A 22963-nucleotide genomic window follows, 5' to 3' on the forward strand; every position below is an offset into this window, starting at 1 on the left:
TCTTCTCCAGGTTTAATTTCGTACTTTCCTATGTTCCTGGTTCAATAAATTCCAAGGCAGATGCTTTATCTAGGCAGTTCCAATCTTCTGAGCCTTCTCCTTTGGATTCTGAACCTATACTACGTCCAGTCAAAGTTTTGGCTCAAGTATCCTCTTTTCCAGTACAGGCTTTGCATGCTGCTCAAGTCCGGGTACCATCTTCTTGCAAACTACCTTCTGGTATCCTGTATGTACCCAAAGGATTACGTCTTAAGCTTCTACGTTGGGCTCACAACAACATTTCAGCAGGTCATCCTGGAGTAACCAATACTTTGTGGAAACTGAAGCAGCATGTTTGGTGGTCCACTATGAATGAGGAATGTTAAGGATTATATTGTTGCTTGTAGTTCTTGTGCTTCGAACAAACAATCTTCTCATTGACCGTTTGGTCTATTACACCCTCTTCCTATTCCTCATTACCCTTGGTCTCACTTATCCATGGACTTCGTTACAGATCTTCCTGTTTCTGCTGGAAATACGACCATTTGGGTAGTGGTGGATCGGTTCTCCAAGTCTGCTCACGTCATACCTCTTCCAGGCTTCCCTTCAGCTCAAAGACTTTCTGAACTCTTTGTTCTACATATATCTCGTTTACATGGTTTTCCCACTGACATAGTCTCAGATCGCGGAGTTCAATTTGTTTCCAAGTTTTGGAGGTCTTTTTGTAAGCACTTCGGAATCAACATATCTCTTTCTACTGCACATCATCCTCAATCCAACAGACAGACTGAGCGTGTAAATCAAGCCTTAGAATCTTTTCTTAGACATTATGTAGACCATCACCACTCCAACTGGTCTCAGTTATTGCCTTTGGCGGAATTAGCTCACAACTCACACTATAACGCCTCATTACAGACCTCTCCCTTTAAGGTAGCTTATGGTTTTGAACCTAGAACCTTTCCTATGATTACCAGTTCTGCTGAAGTCCCTGGAGCTGATCATATTGTGAAAAATCTCAGTAACCACTGGCAACTCATTCGTCAAAATCTACTTTCCTCTTCCTTAAGACACAAGAGATATGCTGATCGCAGAAGGTGTAAGGCTCCTTTACTTCGTACTGGAGACAGAGTATTTTTATACACCAGATTCATACGTCTAAAACAACCTTGTACTAAGTTGGGTCCTAAGTACATTGGACCTTTTCGAATTGTTTCCAAAGTTTGTTCTTCTGCATACCGCCTGGCTTTACCCAAGACTCTCAAGATCCAGCAAGTGTTTCATGTCTACTTACTCAAGCCAGTCATCTACAACCGGTACTCTATCAAGAGTACCTCCTCCACTTTCCATAGAGGGAACTTCTGAGTTTGAAGTCAGCCAGATTTTGGATTCCAAGCTACGGGGCAATCGGCTGTACTACCTGGTCCATTGGAAGGTTATCCTATCTCTGAACGATCTTGGGAACCAGTCTCTCATTTTCATGCTCCAGCTCTTGTCAAGTCTTTTCACAAGAAATACCCTGCCAGGCCCGGTCGGGTCCCCCGGAGGGGTCCATGAGGAGGGGGCACTGTCACGCTCGGCCGCTGGGAAGCTCCAGCTGTCCTCTCTGTGTGCTTGATTGACAGGTAGTCTGAGCTGCCCCTTCCTGATGTCACTACCAGGCTTTTTATTCCGGGCTTCCTGTTTCTTCAGTGCCCGTTTGTTTGTTACTCTTTGTGGCTCCTGTGAGGACTTCGCTGTGGAAATTCTCTAACTGCCAAACTCTGCAAAGACTGACTATCCTGGGTAGGGATGCACCGAAATTTCGGCCGCAGAAAGTTTCGGACGAAAATGGCATTTTTGGCTATTTCGGTTTTCCGTTTTTTTGCCTGTTAGTTTCGGTAAAATTATTGTGTAGCATATTTCAAATTTGATGCTAGCCTAGAGCTGCTGTTTAAGTTTATTACTTCACTTACTGTTCTGCATATAATGAGTTTTCTAGGATTATACTTTATTTGGATAATTGGTAAAAAAAAAAATGTTATATATGATTATGTTACATAGAACTAAATGAAGAATAATACAGTATATTGATATTTATAATGGTTTTAAGTAGGGATGCACCAAAATTTTGGTCGCAGAAACATTTTGGTCTAAAATGGCATTATTTTTTGCCTGTTTTTTTTTTTTCTTGGTAAAATTATTGTGTAGCATATTATTGTTTTAAGATATTTTTGTCCAATTTTAGGCCTAGATTTAGAGTTCGGCGGTAGCCGTGAAAACCAGCGTTAGAGGCTCCTAACGCTGGTTTTAGGCTACCGCCGGTATTTGGAGTCAGTGATTAAAGGGTCTAACGCTCACTTTTCAGCCGCGACTTTTCCATACCGCAGATCCCCTTACGTCAATTGCGTATCCTATCTTTTCAATGGGATCTTTCTAACGCCGGTATTTAGAGTCGTTTCTGAAGTGAGCGTTAGAGCTCTAACGACAAAACTCCAGCCGCCGGAAAATAGCAGGAGTTAAGAGCTTTCTGGGCTAACGCCGGTTCATAAAGCTCTTAACTACTGTGCTCTAAAGTACACTAACACCCATAAACTACCTATGCACCCCTAAACCGAGGTCCCCCCACATCGCCGCCACTCGATTAAAAATTTTTAACCCCTAATCTGCCGACCGCCAACTACGTTATACTTATGTACCCCTAATCTGCTGCCCCTAACCCCGCCGACCCCTGTATTACATTTATTAACCCCTAACCTGCCCCCCACAACGTCGCCGCCAGCTACTTACAATAATTAACCCCTAATCTGCCGACCGCAAAGCGCCGCCACCTAAATTATCCTTATGTACCCCTAATCTGCTGCCCCTAACACCGCCGACCCCTATATTATATTTATTAACCCCTAATCTGCCCCCCTCAACGTCGCCGACACCTGCCTACACTTATTAACCCCTAATCTGCCGAGCGGACCTGAGCGCTACTATAATAAAGTAATTAACCCCTAATGCGCCTCACTAACCCTATCATAAATAGTATTAACCCCTAATCTGCCCTCCCTAACATCGTCGACACCTACCTTCAATTATTAACCCCTAATCTGACGACCGGAGCTCATCGCTACTATAATAAATGGATTAACCCCTAAAGCTAAGTCTAACCCTAACACTAACACCCCCCTAACTTAAATATAATTTAAATCTAACGAAATTAATTAACTCTTATTAAATAAATTATTCCTATTTAAAGCTAAATACTTACCTGTAAAATAAATCCTAATATAGCTACAATATAAATTATAATTACATTGTAGCTATTTTAGGATTAATATTTATTTTACAGGTAACTTTGTAATTATTTTAACCAGGTACAATAGCTATTAAATAGTTAAGAACTATTTAATAGTTACCTAGTTAAAATAATAACAAAATTACCTGTAAAATAAATCCTAACCTAAGTTATAATTAAACCTAACACTACCCTATCAATAAATTAATTAAATAAACTACCTACAATTACCTACAATTAACCTAACACTACACTATCAATAAATAAATTAAATACAATTGCTACAAATAACTACAATTACATAAACTAACTAAAGTACAAAAAATAAAAAAGAACTGTTACAAAAAATAAAAAAATATTTACCAACATTAGAAAAATATTACAACAATTTTAAACTAATTACGCCTACTCTAAGCCCCCTAATAAAATAACAAAGACCCCCAAAATAAAAAATTCCCTACCCTATTCTAAATTAATAAATGTAAAAGCTCTTTTACCTTACCAGCCCTGAACAGGGCCCTTTGCGGGGCATGCCCCAAGAAAATCAGCTCTTTTGCCTGTAAAAAAAAACATACAATACCCCCCCCCCAACATTACAACCCACCACCCACATACCCCTAATCTAACCCAAACCCCCCTTAAATAAACCTAACACTAAGCCCCTGAAGATCTTCCTACCTTGTCTTCACCATCCAGGTATCACCGATCCGTCCTGGCATCCGGTGCTGAAGAGGTCCAGAAGAGGCTCCAAAGTCTTCCTCCTATCCGGCAAGAAGAGGACATCCGGACCGGCAAACATCTTCTCCAAGCGGCATCTTCGATCTTCTTCCATCCGGTGTGGAGCGGGTCCATCTTGAAGCAGCCGACGCGGATCCATCCTCTTCTTCCGTTGTCTCCCGACGAATGACGGTTCCTTTAAGGGACGTCATCCAAGATGGCGTCCCTCGAATTCCGATTGGCTGAGAGGATTCTATCAGCCAATCGGAATTAAGGTAGGAATATTCTGATTGGCTGATGGAATCAGCCAATCAGAATCAAGTTCAATCCTATTGGCTGATCCAATCAGCCAATCAGATTGAGCTCGCATTCTATTGGCTGTTCCGATCAGCCAATAGAATGCGAGCTCAATCTGATTGGCTGATTGGATCAGCCAATCGGATTGAACTTGATTCTGATTGGCTGATTCCATCAGCCAATCAGAATATTCCTACCTTAATTCCGATTGGCTGATAGAATCCTATCAGCCAATCGGAATTCGAGGGACGCCATCTTGGATGACGTCCCTTAAAGGAACCGTCATTCGTCGGGAGACAACGGAAGAAGAGGATGGATCCGCGTCGGCTGCTTCAAGATGGACCCGCTCCGCACCGGATGGAAGAAGATAGAAGATGCCGCTTGGATGAAGATGTTTGCCGGTCCGGATGTCCTCTTCTTGCCGGATAGGAGGAAGACTTTGGAGCCTCTTCTGGACCTCTTCAGCACCGGATGCCAGGACTGATCGGTGATACCTGGATGGTGAAGACAAGGTAGGAAGATCTTCAGGGGCTTAGTGTTAGGTTTATTTAAGGGGGGTTTGGGTTAGATTAGGGGTATGTGGGTGGTGGGTTGTAATGTTGGGGGGGGGTATTGTATGTTTTTTTTTACAGGCAAAAGAGCTGATTTTCTTGGGGCATGCCCCGCAAAGGGCCCTGTTCAGGGCTGGTAAGGTAAAAGAGCTTTTACATTTATTAATTTAGAATAGGGTAGGGAATTTTTTATTTTGGGGGTCTTTGTTATTTTATTAGGGGGCTTAGAGTAGGTGTAATTAGTTTAAAATTGTTGTAATATTTTTCTAATGTTGGTAAATATTTTTTTATTTTTTGTAACTTAGTTCTTTTTTATTTTTTGTACTTTAGTTAGTTTATTTCATTGTAGTTATTTGTAGCAATTGTATTTAATTTATGTATTGATAGTGTAGTGTTAGGTTAATTGTAGGTAATTGTAGGTAGTTTATTTAATTAATTTATTGATAGGGTAGTGTTAGGTTTAATTATAACTTAGGTTAGGATTTATTTTACAGGTAATTTTGTTATTATTTTAACTAGGTAACTATTAAATAGTTCTTAACTATTTAATAGCTATTGTACCTGGTTAAAATAATTACAAAGTTACCTGTAAAATAAATATTAATCCTAAAATAGCTATAATATAATTATAATTTATATTGTAGCTATATTAGGATTTATTTTACAGGTAAGTATTTAGCTTTAAATAGGAATAATTTATTTAATAAGAGTTAATTAATTTCGTTAGATTTAAATTATATTTAAGTTAGGGGGGTGTTAGTGTTAGGGTTAGACTTAGCTTTAGGGGTTAATCCATTTATTATAGTAGCGATGAGCTCCGGTCGTCAGATTAGGGGTTAATAATTGAAGTTAGGTGTCGGCGATGTTAGGGAGGGCAGATTAGGGGTTAATACTATTTATGATAGGGTTAGTGAGGCGGGTTAGGGGTTAATACATTTATTATAGTAGCGGTGCGGTCCGCTCGGCAGATTAGGGGTTAATAAGTGTAGACAGGTGTCGGCGACGTTGAGGGGGGCAGATTAGGGGTTAATAAATATAATATAGGGGTCGGCGGTGTTAGGGGCAGCAGATTAGGGGTACATAGGGATAATGTAAATTGCGGCGGTTTACGGAGCGGCAGATTAGGGGTTAATAATATAATGCAGGTGTCAGCGATAGCGGGGGCGGCAGATTAGGGGTTAATAAGTGTAAGGTTAGGGGTGTTTAGACTCGGGGTACATGTTAGGGTGTTAGGTGCAGACGTAGGAAGTGTTTCCCCATAGAAAACAATGGGGCTGCGTTAGGAGCTGAACGCTGCTTTTTTGCAGGTGTTAGGTTTTTTTTCAGCTCAAACAGCCCCATTGTTTCCTATGGGGGAATCGTGCACGAGCACGTTTTTGAGGCTGGCCGCGTCCGTCAGCAACTCTGGTATCGAGAGTTGCATTTGCGGTAAAAATGCTCTACGCTCCTTTTTTGGAGCCTAACGCAGCCTTTTTTTGAACTCTCGATACCAGAGTTAATTTTATGGTGCGGCCAGAAAAAAGCCTGCGGAGCGTTAACAGCCCATCTACCGCCAAACTCCAAATCTAGGCCTTAGTGTGTTACTTTCAATAAAAGTGTGGGCTTTTTTTATTGGCTCTAAATATGCAAAAAAATAAAATAAAAAAAAAATAATTTGAAAATAATTTGAAAAAATACATTTTCGGTATCAGTTTCGGTTTTCGGGCCAAGTGCATCCCAGATTTTCGGATTCGGTTTCGGTCCAGAATTTCCATTTCAGTGCATCACTAATCCTGGGTTAACCCTCTAACTTCCTGATAACCTGTTGTCGAACATTGCAAGTACTATTTATTCTGTGAATCTCTCAATATGCTTGTTTACCTGTTGCCAAAACTCTGCAAATACTGTTTATTCAGTGTAAACCTTCTAACTACTTGATATCCTGTTGCCAAACATTGCAAGAACTGTCTATTCTGTGAAACTCTCAAACTGCATGACAACCTGTTGCCAATCTCTGCAAGTACTGATTAATCTGTATTAACCCTCAAACTACCTTTTATCCTGTTATCTAACTCTGCATGTACTGACTATTCAGTATAAACCTACAAACTGCCTGATAACCTGTTGCCAAACTCTTCAAGGACTGACTACACAGTATTAACCCTCAAACTGCCTGATAACAAGTTACCTACTCCTGCATTATTAACTGTTTCTTGTTTACCCTTCCTCTGTCTGAGTATAAGTGGACTATCCCTGCTCTCCTGATTCTGTGGAAGACATTTCCTGAAACCAGTTCCTTACTCAGAAGTCTATTTGGCTGATATCTTGAATTACTTTGGACTCAGCTAACCCTGCTCCATATCATGAGTACATTGTTTTTTAGAGGTTGTCGTGGGGTCACGTCCTGGATTAAACTCAGAGTGCAAGGGTGTTGTTTAAGTTCGCCCTAGCATTTGGGTCTTCCTCTGGACTTTTCCTAACCTGACACATGATTATTCTTGGCATTCTTTCAGACTTCCTAGGATTTTACAGTTTCTTCAGGATGGTTTGGATAAAGGGTTGTTTGCAAATACTTTGAAAGGACAAATTTCTGCTCTTTCTGTCTTATTTCATAGAAAGATTGCTAAGCTTCCTGACAATTACTGTTTTGTTCAGGCTTTGACTCGTATCAAACCTGTTGTTAAATCTATTTCTCCTCCTTGAAGACTCAATTTGGTATTGAAGATTTTACAGGCTTCTACATTTGAGCCTATGGATTATCTGCATATTAAATTACTTTCTTGGAAAGTGTTATTTCTTTTGGCTATCTCTTCTGCTAAAAGAGTTTCTGCTATCTCTTGTGAGTCTCCCTATCTGATTTTCCATCAAGATAAAGCTGTTTTGCGGACTTTGATCAAATTTTTGCCTAAAGTTGTGAATTCTAACAACATTAATAGGGAAATTGTTGTTTCTTCCTTGTGTCCTAATCCTAAGAATACTCTTGAAAGATCTTTACATTCTTTAGATGTGGTAAGAGCTTTGAAATATTATGGTGAGGCTACTAAAGATTTCAGATAGACTTCTAGTCTATTTGTTATTTTTTCTGGTTCCAGGGAAGTTCAGAAAGTCTCTGCCATTTCTCTGGCATATTGGTTGAAACTTTTTTTTTTTTTAAAATACATTTTTATTGTGCATCCATCATACAAAAAGAAGTGCAATAACATCCATTGTTCAAATACATAAATCTAATATACAGTTGTCGCATGTATTATTACAACAGAGTGAACCAATGGAGATCATACATTATATGCCTTTCCTTACGTGGTTATACATATAACATTAAAACAAAGAAGAACATCAATAAAAGCAAACGAAAAAAAAAAAAAAAGAAAAAAAAACTGACACAGAAAGAAAAACTGCTGGTTAGCTCTCAGGGGTTAATTATCCCACTATCTGACCCTTGGAACATAAATTTCTGTCTCACATACTCGTCCCACATCAACTGTATCTGGACATACATATTTATACATTTGATCTTAATGTAGTGATATTCCTCCAGTCTTACAATGTCACTACATTTGTGGACCCACTGCGCTATGGTAGGAACCTCTCGTGACTTCCACTTCTGTGCCATTAAGATTTTCATACCACTACTCAGAATGTGTAGCATCTTTCTTTGTGCTGTTGTGAACCTGTTAGGTGTGCAGAGGAAAAGCCATAATTTGGGGTCAGTTGGTAGTTCTCTACCCAGTACCTTGGAGGCTTCTGCTGCTATCTTTTCCCATACTGGGGCTATATTGGTGCAGGACCACCATATGTGTGACATAGTCCCCCTGTCTAGACCACAGCGCCAACATGTTGTACTTTGTGTGTTGAAGAGTTTATGTACCCTGACAGGGGTCATGTACCATCTATATAATATTTTTAAGTTTAGTTCTATGATGTTGGCTGATATTGGTTGAAACTTTTGATTCACAAAGCTTATTTGGAGGCGGGGCTGTCTCCGCCTCAGCGAATTACAGCTCATTATACTGGATCAGTTGCCACTTCTTGTGCTTTCTAGAACGAAGCTTCAGTTGATCAAATTTGCAAAGCAGAAACTTGGTCTTCTTTGCATACATTTACAAAATTTTACCATTTTGATGTGTTTGCTTCTTCAGAAGCAGCCTTGGGTAGAAAGTTCTTCAGGCAGCTGTCTCAGTTTGATGCTAGAGCCTTTGATTTGAGTTTTTTGAAATTTTTAAGAAAACGTAATTATTTTTTTGGATTTAATTTCTCAGCGGATATAGCTGGTTTTATTTTATCCCTCCCTCTCTAGTAACTAGTGGACTTCCACATCTTGGGTATTATATCCCATACGTCACTAGCTCATGGATTCTTGCCACTTACATGAAAGAAAACATAATTTATGTAAGAACTTAGCTGATAAATTCATTTCTTCCATAGTGGCAAGAGTCCATGAGACCCACCCTATTTTTTTGTGGTTATGATTTTTACTCTTTTTTTTTTTTACACCTCACTACTTGGTTATACGTTAAACTGATGTATGAGTGAGGTGGGAGGTGTATTTATAGGCTTTTGAGGTTTGGGAAACTTTGCCCCCTTCTGGTAGGAATGTACAGTCATATGCAAAAGTTTAGGCACCCCTGACAATTTCCATGATTTTCATTTATAAATAATTGGGTGTTTGGATCAGCAATTTCATTTTGATCTATCAAATAACCGAAGGACACAGTAATATTTCAGTAGTAAAATGAGGTTTATTGGATTAACAGAAAATGTGCAATATGCATCCAAACGAAAATAGACAGTTGCATAAATTTGGGCACACTTGTCATTTTATTGATTTGAATACCTGTAACTACCTAGCACTGATTAATTGGAACACACAATTGGTTTGGTGAGCCCATTAAGCCTTGAACTTCATAGACAGGTGCATCCAATCATGAGAACAGGTATTTAAGGTGGCCAATTGCAAGTTGTTGTTCTCTTTGACTCTCCTCTGAAGAGTGGCAACATGGGTGCCTCAAAACAACTCTCAAATTACCTGAAAACAAAGATTGTTCAACATTATGGTTTAGGGGAAGGCTACAAAAAGCTATCAAAGATATTTAAGCTGTCAGTGTCCACTGTGAGGAACATAGTGAGGAAATGGAAAACCACAGGCACAGTTGTTGTTAAGGCCAGAAGTGCCAGGCCAAGTAAAATATTGGGGAGGCAAAGGATGGTGAGAACGGTCAAAAACAGCCCACAGATCACCTCTAAAGACCTACAACATCATCTTGCTGCAGATGGTGTCACTGTGCCTTTTCTGCACACACGCCACAAACACACATTTGGACAAGCCACCTTTATTTTGGAAGAAGGTGCTGTGGACTGATGAAACAATAATTGAGTTTCTGTTGGGGTGCCCAAAATTATGCACCTGTCTAATTTTGATGCATATTGCACATTTTCTGTTTATCCAATAAACCTCATTTCACTACTGAAATATTACTGTGTTCTTCAGTTATTTGATAGATCAAAATTAAATTGCTGATCCAAACTCCCAATTATTTATAAATGAAAATCATGGAAATTGTCAGGGGTGCCTAAACTTTTGCATATGACTGTATATCCCATACGTCACTAGCTCATGGACTCTTGCCACTATGAATGAAATGAATTTATCAGGTAAGTTCTTACATAAATTATGTTTTTTAGACGTTAATGGTATGTTGGAAAACCTGTCACCCATAATAAGGGGATAACTAAGGCAGGGCTTTATATGGGTATAGTGATGAGATCTAGGTTGGGAAATGGCGCTTAGAAATTATCCTCATGGAAATTGTATATATAATGTATTTCAGATTTTCTCTATACTTTATTTCTTATCTTTTTTTACAATGAGCATTAGTTGTCATTGTCAATTTTCCCTTTTCTCTGTTGAGGGAACTACATTTTACCTAATAGAAGAAAAAGCGTGTCTCAATGTGTGTGTTTTTTGTAAATAAAAATAGGGTTTGGGGGTTATAAATAATGCCCTATAATGTTTTTAATGGGGGCAAATGTAAAGTTAGGTTAATGTGAATTATAAATAAAACCAAACAAAAGAAAAAAATAGCTAATGGCTTGCTTGAGATTACCATGGTAACAGGCTCAATAAGCCAACTGGGAGGAATAGACTGTTAGGCACTAAAAGAGAGCAATCTGACAGACAGATCAATGTAACTCTAAACATCCAAATGAAAAAATACAGCTTTTATTCATTCTTTAATTGTTACAACATATTTTTCACTATTGTAACTGAAACTACTGTACATGTTGAAAGCTTGAGGCATTCAAGCCTAGTCACAGACAGTACTGTTTCACTATTCAGGAGCTCATTTGAGTAATAATGGTTGGTTACTCATTCAGTGAAGTATATAGTATGATTAAATACTAGCTATTCATTAAGTATATCATTAATGAAAGAGCGTTATTCAGTGGTCTCTACTTTCACAGGGAGATCCTGGGCAGCGAGGAAATGTGGCCTCTCCTTTTGGCCAGTAATGTAGTTCCAGGTGTCCTACAGCTTTTGGTTCTTCCATGGCTTCCAGAAAGCCCCCGATATCTGCTTATAGACCTAAAGGACAAGGATTCCTGTGTTTGTGGTAAGGAATTTGGGTCTTTTAAAACTCTTTATTAAATAAAGCAAATTAAATTTGATTAAAAAGCAAAACATTGACCACATAATATACAATTTCCTATCTCGTATAATCTTTCCTTTCTTTCTTTCTTTCTTTCTTTCTTTCTTTCTTTCTTTCTTTCTTTCTTTCTTTCTTTCTTTCTTTCTTTCTTTCTTTCTTTCTTTCTTTCTTTCTTTCTTTCTTTCTTTCTTTCTTTCTTTCTTTCCTGTTTCCTTGCATTAGATTGTAAACCAGATCAATCCATGTTTATAAAACAAGTACAACAGAATGATTTCATTTGAACAAGTTTCTATCATTTGTTTTTTATGTTCTTACATTGCTTCCTGCAGCATTGCAGCGGTTTCGTGGTCACTGTGATCTCAGCAGTGAAATGGAAGAGATGTTGGCAGAACAGGCTGCTACCAAAGGGCAGAAACCAAAGAGCCTATGGGAGCTGATCCGAGAACCAAAGCTAAGGTGGCAGCTTATCACTATAGTGGTTTTAAGCAGTGCCATGCAGCTTTGTGGCAATGACTCGGTAAAAGAAAGAAACTGGTCACTTTCCTTCTTTCCTCCATTGATGCAGCTGCTCCTTCTTGTCCTGAATCACCACCTCTTCACCTGTCACTGCCTCTGCTCTCTCTGCTCCATCACTGCTCCTCTTTTTTACTACCTCTTCTCCTATGTTACTGCTCTATCACTGCCTTTGCTCTCCTCCAACACATCAATTTCTCCTTTGTCACTACCTCTTCTCTTCTATCACCGCCACTGCTCTTCTCCATCACGGCTTCTTCTGCTCAATCACTGCCTCTACTCTCTTCCATCTTTGCTTCTTCTTCATTATACTATCAAACTCACAAAACTGTGAGAAATTCAGGTGCGTACTATACCACTGCTATATAAAATATTCAATAAAAATCTCATACATATCCTCACCAATAATAAAGTTCAACATAACGTCCCACACAATCCTGTAGAAATGTAGTTCCTAATCCCAGTTCAGACTGCTCCCTGGTTAAAGGTTTCAAGTATCTCCTCAAATATCAGACTTCCTAGAATAAAACAGACAAGGGTGCCACATAGTGTAAGCCAATTGGTCACAATGTGCATGATATAGTAATGTGGATGTAATAAAAAAAAAACATTAACATGTTTTTTATTAAAGTTTTTAATTACTTATCCTGGATACCTGTATGTATGTTTGTTACGCTATTAAGCGTTTCTAAATAAGAAGATTTGTTTATACAGCATTATGACCAACTGGACTAAAATATGTACCATGGCTACTTCTTCTCTATCACTACATCTGCTCTCCTCCATCACTGCTTCTCAGCAATCACTGCCTCTGCTGAGAAGAAGCAGTGTTGGAGGAGAGCAGAAGCAGTGATAGACAAGAAGTAGTGATCGAGGAGAGCAGAGGAAGTGATAGAGAATTAGAAGCAGTGATGGAGGAGAGCATAGCCTGTGATTGCTGAGAAGAACCAGTGATGGAGGAGAGCAGAGGCAGTGATTGCTGAGAAGAAGCAGTGATGGAGGAAAGCAGAGGCAGTGATTGCTCTCCTCCATCACTGCTTCTTCTCAGCAATCACTGCCTCTGCTCTCCTCCATCACTGGTTCTTCTCAGCAATCACAGGCTATGCTCTCCTCCATCACTGCTTCTTCTCCTCCATCACTGGATCTGCTCTCCTCCATCACTGCTTCTCATCTATCATTGCATCTGCTCTCCCCCATCACTGCTTCTAATTCTCTATCACTTCCTCTGCTCTCCTCGATCACTACTTCTTCTTGTCTATCACTGCCTCTGCTTTCCTCCATCACTGCTTCTCCTCTATCACTGCCTCTGCTCTCCTCCATCATTGCTTCTTCTCCTCTATCACTATCACTGCCTCTGCTCTCCTCCATCACTGAATCTGAATCATGACTAAAATATGTACCATGACTACTTCTCATCTATCACTGCATCTGCTCTCCTCCATCACTGCTTCTAATTCTCTATCACTTCCTCTGCTCTCCTCATCACTGCTTCTAATTCTCTATCATGTCCTCTGCTCTCCTCAATCACTACTTCTTTTCCTCTATCACTATCAGTGCCTCTGCTCTCCTCCATCACTGCTTCTTTTCCTCTATCACTATCAGTGCCTCTGCTCTCCTCCATCACTGCTTCTTCTCCTCTATCACTATCCATGCCTCTGCTCTCCTCCATCACTGCTTCTTCTCCTCCATCACTGCTTCTTCTCATCTATCACTGCCTCTGCTCTCCTCTATCACTGCTTCTTCTGGTCTATCACTGCCTCTGCTCTCCTCCATCACTATCAGTGCCTCTGCTCTCCTTCACCACTACTTATTCTCGTCTATCACTGCCTCTACTCTTCTCCATCATTGCTTCTTCTCATCTATCACTGCCTCTGCTCTCCTCTTTTACTGCTTTTTCTTCTCTATCACTGCCTCTGCTCTTCTCCATCGCTGCTTCTTCTCATCTATCACTGCCTCTTCTCGTCTATCACTGCCTATAGTCTCCTTCGCCACTACTTATTCTCCTCTATCACTGCCTCTGCTCTTCTCCATCATTGCTTCTTCTCATCTATCACTGCCTCTGCTCTCCTCTTTTACTGCTTTTTCTTTCCTTATGACTGCTGTCTTCTCTCCTCCATCACTGCTACTTATCTATCACTACCTCTGCTCTCCTCCATCACTGCTTCTTCTCTATCATTGCCTCTCCTCTCTTCTATCACTATTTCTTCTCATCTTTCACTGCCTCTACTCTTGTCTATCACTGCATCTGCTCTCCTTTCCTTCATCACTGCTTCTTCTCCTCTATCTCTGCCTCTGCTCACTTTTTCTCTATCACTGCTTTTTCTCCTCTATCACTGCTTCTACTCCCCTCCATCACTGCTTCTCTATCATCTCCTCTCCTCTATCACTGCTTCTTCTCATCTATCGCTGCCTCTGCTCTCCTCCACTGCTTCTCTTATATCACTGCCTTTCTCTCCTTCATCACTGCTGTCTGCTCTCCTCCATCACTGCTTCTTCTCCTTTATCACTTCATCTGCTCTCCTCCATCACTGCTTCTTTTTCCTTTATCATTGCCTCTTCTTTCCTCCATCACTGCTTCTCCTCTATCACTGCCTTTACTTTCCTTCATGACTGCTGTCTGATCTCATCCATCACTGCTACTCCTCTATCACTGCCTTTGCTCTCCTCTATCACTGCTTCTTCTCATCTATCACTGCCTCTACTCTCCTCTATCACTGCTACTTCTTGTCTATCGCTGCCTCTGCTCTCCTCCATTACTGCTTCTTCTTGTCTATCGCTTCCTCTGCTCTCCTCCATCACTGCTTCTTCTTGTCTATCACTTCCTCTACTCTCCTCCATTACTGCTTCTTCTTGTCTATCACTTCCTCTGCTCTCCTCCATCACTGCTTCTCGTCTATCACTTCCTCTGCTCTCCTCCATCACTGCTTCTTCTTGTCTATCACTTCCTCTGCTCTCCTCCATCACTGCTTCTTCTCGTCTATCACTTCCTCTGCTCTCCTCCATCACTGCTTCTTCTTGTCTATCACTTCCTCTGCTCTCCTCCATCACTGCTTCTTCTCGTCTATCACTGCCTCTACTCTCCTCTATCACTGCTTCTTCTTGTCTATCACTTCCTCTGCTCTCCTCCATCACTGCTTCTTCTCGTCTATCACTGCCTCTACTCTCCTCTATCACTGCTTCTTCTCGTCTATCACTTCCTCTGCTCTCCTCCATCACTGCTTCTTCTCGTCTATCACTGCCTCTACACTCCTCCATCACGGCTTCTCCTTTATTACTGCCTCTACTTTCTTTCATCACTGCCTTTGTTCTCCTGCATCACTGCTTCTTTTTCCTTTATCATCGCCTCTTCTTTCCTCCATCACTGCTTCTCCTCTATCACTGCCTTTACTTTCCTTCATGACTGCTGTCTGATCTCCTCCATCACTGCTACTCCTCTATCACTGCCTTTGCTCTCCTCTATCACTGCTTCTTCTCATCTATCACTGCCTCTACTCTCCTCTATCACTGCTTCTTCTTGTCTATCACTGCCTCTGCTCTCCTCCATTACTGCTTCTTCTTGTCTATCGCTTCCTCTGCTCTCCTCCATCACTGCTTCTTCTTGTCTATCACTTCCTCTACTCTCCTCCATTACTGCTTCTTCTTGTCTATCACTTCCTCTGCTCTCCTCCATCACTGCTTCTCGTCTATCACTTCCTCTGCTCTCCTCCATCACTGCTTCTTCTTGTCTATCACTTCCTCTGCTCTCCTCCATCACTGCTTCTTCTCGTCTATCACTGCCTCTACTCTCCTCTATCACTGCTTCTTCTTGTCTATCACTTCCTCTGCTCTCCTCCATCACTGCTTCTTCTCGTCTATCACTGCCTCTACTCTCCTCTATCACTGCTTCTTCTCGTCTATCACTTCCTCTGCTCTCCTCCATCACTGCTTCTTCTCGTCTATCACTGCCTCTACACTCCTCCATCACGGCTTCTCCTTTATTACTGCCTCTACTTTCTTTCATCACTGCCTTTGTTCTCCTGCATCACTGCTTCTTTTTCCTTTATCATCGCCTCTTCTTTCCTCCATCACTGCTTCTCCTCTATCACTGCCTTTACTTTCCTTCATGACTGCTGTCTGATCTCCTCCATCACTGCTACTCCTCTATCACTGCCTTTGCTCTCCTCTATCACTGCTTCTTCTCATCTATCACTGCCTCTACTCTCCTCTATCACTGCTTCTTCTTGTCTATCACTGCCTCTGCTCTCCTCCATTACTGCTTCTTCTTGTCTATCACTTCCTCTGCTCTCCTCCATCACTGCTTCTTCTCGTCTATCACTTCCTCTGCTCTCCTCCATCACTGCTTCTTCTTGTCTATCACTTCCTCTGCTCTCCTCCATCACTGCTTCTTCTCGTCTATCACTGCCTCTACTCTCCTCTATCACTGCTTCTTCTTGTCTATCACTTCCTCTGCTCTCCTCCATCACTGCTTCTTCTCGTCTATCACTGCCTCTACTCTCCTCTATCACTGCTTCTTCTCGTCTATCACTTCCTCTGCTCTCCTCCATCACTGCTTCTTCTCGTCTATCACTGCCTCTACACTCCTCCATCACGGCTTCTCCTTTATTACTGCCTCTACTTTCTTTCATCACTGCCTTTGTTCTCCTGCATCACTGCTTCTTTTTCCTTTATCATCGCCTCTTCTTTCCTCCATCACTGCTTCTCCTCTATCACTGCCTTTACTTTCCTTCATGACTGCTGTCTGATCTCCTCCATCACTGCTACTCCTCTATCACTGCCTTTGCTCTCCTCTATCACTGCTTCTTCTCATCTATCACTGCCTCTACTCTCCTCTATCACTGCTTCTTCTTGTCTATCACTGCCTCTGCTCTCCTCCATTACTGCTTCTTCTTGTCTATCGCTTCCTCTGCTCTCCTCCATCACTGCTTCTTCTTGTCTATCACTTCCTCTACTCTCCTCCATTACTGCTTCTTCTTGTCTATCACTTCCTCTGCTCTCCTCCATCACTGCTTCTCGTCTATCACTTCCTCTGCTCTCCTCCATCACTGCTTCTTCTTGTCTATCACTTCCTCTGCTCTCCTCCATCACTGCTTCTTCTCGTCTATCACTGCCTCTACTCTCCTCTATCACTGCTTCTTCTTGTCTATCACTTCCTCTGCTCTCCTCCATCACTGCTTCTTCTCCTCTATCACTGCTTCTTCTCGTCTATCACTTCCTCTGCTCTCCTCCATCACTGCTTCTTCTTGTCTATCACTTCCTCTGCTCTCCTCCATCACTGCTTCTTCTTGTCTATCACTTCCTCTGCTCTCCTCCATCACTGCTTCTTCTTGTCTATCACTTCCTCTGCTCTCCTCCATCACTGCTTCTTCTTGTCTATCACTTCCTCTGCTCTCCTCCATCACTGCTTCTTCTTGTCTATCACTTCCTCTGCTCTCCTCCATCACTGCTTCTTCTCGTCTATCACTTCCTCTGCTCTCCTCCATCACTGCTTCATCTTGTCTATCACTTCCTCTGCTCTCCTCCATCACTGCTTCTTCTCGTCTATCACTTCCTCTGCTCTCCTCCATCACTGCTTCTTCTTGTCTATCACTTCCTCTGCTCTCCTCCATCACTGCTTCTTCTTGTCTATCACTTCCTCTGCTCTCCTCCATCACTGCTTCTTCTCGTCTATCACTTCCTCTGCTCTCCTCCATCACTGCTTCTTCTTGTCTATCACTTCCTCTGCTCTCCTCCATCACTGCTTCTTCTTGTCTATCACTTCCTCTGCTCTCCTCCATCACTGCTTCTTCTCGTCTATCACTTCGTCTGCTCTCCTCCATCACTGCTTCTTCTCGTCTATCACTGCCTCTACTCTCCTCTATCACTACTTCTTCTTGTCTATCACTGCCTCTACACTCCTCCATCACTGTTTCTTCTTGTCTATCACTTCGTCTGCTCTCCTCCATCACTGCTTCTTCTCGTCTATCACTGCCTCTACACTCCTCCATCACGGCTTCTCCTTTATTACTGCCTCTACTTTCTTTCATCACTGCCTTTGTTCTCCTGCATCACTGCTTCTTCTCCTCCATCACTACTTCTGGGAAAGCATATATCAATGTGTGTTTTTTTGTAAGTAAAAATAGGGGGATAATAAATTATGCCCTATAATGTTTTTAATGGGGGCAAATTTAAACGTAAGTTAATGTGAAGTATAAATAGACCAATATCAATAGATCACTGCTTCTTCCCCACTATCATTGCCACTGCTCTTCTCTATCACTGCATCTGCTCTCCTCCATCAATGCTTCTTCTTGTCTATCACTTCCTCTGCTCTCCTCCATCACTGCTTCTTCTTGTCTATCACTGCATCTGCTCTCCTCCATCAATGCTTTTTCTCTTGTATCACTTCTTCTATTCTCCTCCATCACTGCTTCATCTCCTCTATTTCTGCATTTTCTGCAGGTGAAAAAGCATTAAAACCTAAAATTTAGGTGGGAAATACAATAAAAGTTTTAAAAATAGTGCACTTTAATTTCCTAGTCAGTTTATTAATATCTGTGTCAGACAAAAAGTATGTAAAAAAGCATTTTTTGTGCCGCTACTGTCTTGTAGCAGTAGCTCTAGATATTTACTTTATGTAAGTTTAAAAGGACAGTCTACACCTTATTCATCTTAAAGTCTTACTTTAGATTAAGATGCAAATATCCTCTGCTCCTGTGCCCTTTCTATATTATGAAGCAGTAACAGTAAAAAAGTTTTTAAAATGACTATTGTTTCTGGTCACTTTGAAATGGCTGCCAAGCTCTTGCCACTGATGACATCACAATCTGTGCTGCATCTAGGCACTCTGCTGAATAACATTGACAGACTGTTGAATCCAATTAGCCGTTAATGAAGCAGTTAAGTCATTTTAAAATAACTTTTTTTACTGTTACTGCTGCATAATATAGCAAGGGTGCAGAAGGATATTTGGAGCTTAATCGTAAGACTTTAAGATGATTAAGGTGTATACTCTCCCTTTAAGGTAATGCCCAGCTACTACTCTTCTGCCCTGCAGACATCCCTTATAGAAAATTGCTGACAAATTAATTTTCAAATTCTGAATGACCTCCTTAAAGGGACATTAAACACTAAATACATGCTAGATAGAATGATGCATTCAAAGAAAAGATTTAGTCTGAGAATAACATGTAGATGTATTTTTTAAAGTTTCATTAGTTGTTTAAAAAGTGACAAAATAAGTGTAAAGTTTTAGTGTCTATAAAACACTGGGAGCTGCCATGTTGTAACTTGTGTTACCTTCTCTGCTGTGGCCAATTAGGGACTGTTATAAATAGGTCATTAGAGTGTGCAGCCAATGGTTGTGCTGGATTTAGCAGTGTTCTGCACTTCCATTTCTAACAGGAACTGAAAAGCTCACAATTTCAGAATGGAATTACAGGCAAAGAGGACAAAATAAATAATGAAAGAATATTGCAGAGTTGTTTTATTATATACAATGTATCATTTTATATTACCATCTCAAAGTGTTTAATGTCCCTTTAAGAAATATCAGAAGAATGGAAATCATTTTTTATGACAAGCTATTTTTTGTCTGATCATATCTTACAACTTCTATTTTCCTCTATCAACAGCTCTCTTCTCATCCATCACTGCCTCTACCTCTTATATTGTTATTGAGTTTTAACCCAATATTTGCATATATCATATATGCTATTTCTCCAACATTGGTGTGTCCGGTCCACGGCGTCATCCTTACTTGTGGGATATTCTCTTCCCCAACAGGAAATGGCAAAGAGTCCCAGCAAAGCTGGTCACATGATCCCTCCTAGGCTCCGCCCACCCCAGTCATTCTCTTTGCCGTTGCACAGGCAACATCTCCACGGAGATGGTTAAGAGTTTTTTTGGTGTTTAAATGTAGTTTTTATTCTTCTATCAAGTGTTTGTTATTTTAAAATAGTGCTGGTATGTACTATTTACTCTGAAACAGAAAAAGGATGAAGGAAGATGATTTTAGCAGACAGTTACTAAAATCGATTGCTGTTTCCACACAGGACTGTTGAGATGAAGTAACTTCAGTTGGGGGAAACAGTTAGCAGACCTTTCTGCTTAAGGTATGACTAGCCATATTTCTAACAAGACCATGTAATGCTGGAAGGCTGTCATTTCCCCTCATGGGGACCGGTAAGCCATTTTCTTAGTTAAACATAAGAGAATAAAGGGCTTCAAAAAGGGCTTAAAAAACTGGTAGACGTTTTTCTGGGCTAAAACGATTGCTTTACTAGGCATATTATGCAGATTCCAACTAATAATGGTTATTATAATCTTGGGGATTGTTTAGAAAAACGGCAGGCACTGTGTTGGACACCTTTTTCAGATGGGGGCCTTTTCTAGTTATAGACAGAGCCTCATTTTCGCGCCACTAATGCGCAGTTGTTTTTGGAGAGCAAGGCATGCAGATGCATGTGTGAGGAGCTAAGAATCACTGAAAAAGCTTATAGAAGGCATCATTTGGTATCGTATTCCCCTCTGGGCTTGGTTGGGTCTCAGCAAAGCATATAGCTGGGACTGTATAGGGGTTAAATGTAAAAACGGCTCCGGTTCCGTTATTTTAAGGGTTAAAGCTCTGAAATTTGGTGTGCAATACTTTTAATGCTTTAAGACACTGTGGTGAAATTTTGGTGAATTTTGAACAATTCCTTCATACTTTTTCACATATTCAGTAATAAAGTGTTTTCAGTTTGAAATTTAAAGTGACAGTAACGGTTTTATTTTAAAACGTTTTTTGTGCTTTGTTGACAAGTTTAAGCCTGTTTAACATGTCTGTACCATCAAATAAGCTATGTTCTATATGTATGAAAGCCAATGTGTCTCCCCATTTAAATTTATGTGATAATTGTGCCATAGTGTCCAAACAAAGTAAGGACAGTAATGCCACAGATAATGATATTGCCCAAGATGATTCCTCAAATGAGGGGAGTAAACATGATACTACATCATCCCCTACTGTGTCTACACCAGTTTTGCCCACACAGGAGGCCCCTAGTACATCTAGTGCGCCAATACTTATTACCATGCAACAATTAACGGCTGTAATGGATAACTCTATAGCAAATCTTTTATCCAAAATGCCTACTTATCAGAGAAAGCGCGATTGCTCTGTTTTAAACACTGAAGAGCAAGAGGACGCTGATGATAATTGTTCTGTCATACCCTCACACCAATCTGAAGGGGCCATGAGGGAGGTTTTGTCTGAGGGAGAAATTTCAGATTCAGGAAAGATTTCTCATCAAGCTGAACCTGATGTTGTGACATTTAAATTTAAATTAGAACATCTCCGCGCACTGCTTAAGGAGGTATTATCTACTCTGGATGATTGTGACAATTTGGTCATTCCAGAGAAGTTATGTAAGATGGACAAGTTCCTAGAGGTTCCGGTGCCCCCGACGCTTTTCCTATACCCAAGCGGGTGGCGGACATAGTAAATAAAGAGTGGGAAAGGCCCGGCATACCTTTTGTCCCCCCCCCTATATTTAAGAAATTATTTCCTATAGTCGACCCCAGAAAGGACTTATGGCAGACAGTCCCCAAGGTCGAGGGGGCGGTTTCTACTCTAAACAAACGCACTACTATTCCTATCGAAGATAGTTGTGCTTTCAAAGATCCTATGGATAAAAAATTAGAGGGTTTGCTTAAAAAGATTTTTGTTTAGCAAGGTTACCTTCTACAACCAATTTCATGCATTGTTCCTGTCACTACGGCAGCGTGTTTCTGGTTGGAGGAACTAGAAAAGTCGCTCAATAAAGAATCTTCGTATGAGGAGGTTATGGACAGAGTTCAAGCACTTAAATTGGCTAACTCTTTTATTTTAGATGCCGCTTTGCAATTAGCTAGATTAGCGGCGAAAAATTCAGGGTTTGCTATCGTGGCGCGCAGAGCGCTTTGGCTAAAGTCTTGGTCAGCGGATGTGTCTTCCAAGACAAAATTGCTTAACATTCCTTTCAAGGGTAAAACATTATTTGGACCTGATTTGAAAGAGATTATTTCAGACATCACTGGGGGAAAGGGCCACGCCCTCCCACAGGATAGGTCTTTTAAGGCTAAAAATAAGCCTAATTTTCGTCCCTTTCGCAGAAACGGACCAGCCTCTAATTCTACATCCTCTAAGCAAGAGGGTAATACTTCACAACCCAAACCAGCCTGGAGACCAATGCAAGGCTGGAACAAGGGTAAGCAGGCCAAGAAGCCTACCACTGCTACCAAAACAGCATGAAGGGATGGCCCCCGATCCGGGACCGGATCTGGTGGGGGGCAGACTTTCTCTCTTTGCTCAGGCTTGGGCAAGAGATTTTCAGGATCCTTGGGCGCTAGAAATAGTTTCTCAAGGTTATCTCCTGGAATTCAAGGAACTACCCCCAAGGGGAAGGTTTCACAGGTCTCAATTATCTTCAAACCAAATAAAAAGACAGGCATTCTTACTTTGTGTAGAAGACCTGTTAAAGATGGGAGTGATTCATCCAGTTCCAATAAGAGAACAAGGGATGGGTTTTTATTCCAACCTGTTCATAGTTCCCAAAAAAGAGGGAACATTCAGACCAATTTTGGATCTCAAGATCCTAAACAAATTTCTCAGGGTACCATCGTTCAAAATGGAAACTATTCGAACGATCCTACCTACTATCCAGGAAAATCAATTTATGACTACCGTGGATTTAAAGGATGCGTACCTACATATTCCTATCCACAAGGAACATCATCAGTTCCTAAGGTTCGCTTTTCTGGACAAGCATTACCAGTTTGTGGCACTTCCATTCGGATTAGCCACTGCTCCAAGGATTTTCACAAAGGTACTAGGGTCCCTTCTAGCGGTTCTAAGACCAAGGGGCATTGCAGTAGTACCTTACTTGGACGACATCCTGATTCAAGCGTCGTCTCTGTCAAAAGCAAAGGCTCATACGGACATCGTCCTAGCCTTTCTCAGATCTCACGGATGGAAGGTGAACAAAGAAAAAAGTTCTCTGTCCCCGTCAACAAGAGTTCCC

At 40.9% G+C, this 22963-nt stretch overlaps 1 protein-coding gene across 1 annotated transcript in view; it reads left to right on the forward strand.

Moving 5' to 3' along the window:
- Nucleotides 1-22963, forward strand: part of SLC2A11 (solute carrier family 2 member 11) — a 168655-nt gene that overhangs the window by 26292 nt on the left and 119400 nt on the right. The window contains exons 6-7 of the mRNA XM_053701969.1: nucleotides 11248-11396; nucleotides 11762-11949. Of these exons, the coding sequence (XP_053557944.1) occupies nucleotides 11248-11396; nucleotides 11762-11949 (337 nt within the window). The remainder of the gene's footprint in view (nucleotides 1-11247; nucleotides 11397-11761; nucleotides 11950-22963) is intronic.

The sequence above is a fragment of the Bombina bombina genome, chromosome 2 (assembly GCF_027579735.1).
Source record: "Bombina bombina isolate aBomBom1 chromosome 2, aBomBom1.pri, whole genome shotgun sequence".
Taxonomy (NCBI): Eukaryota; Metazoa; Chordata; class Amphibia; order Anura; family Bombinatoridae; genus Bombina; species Bombina bombina.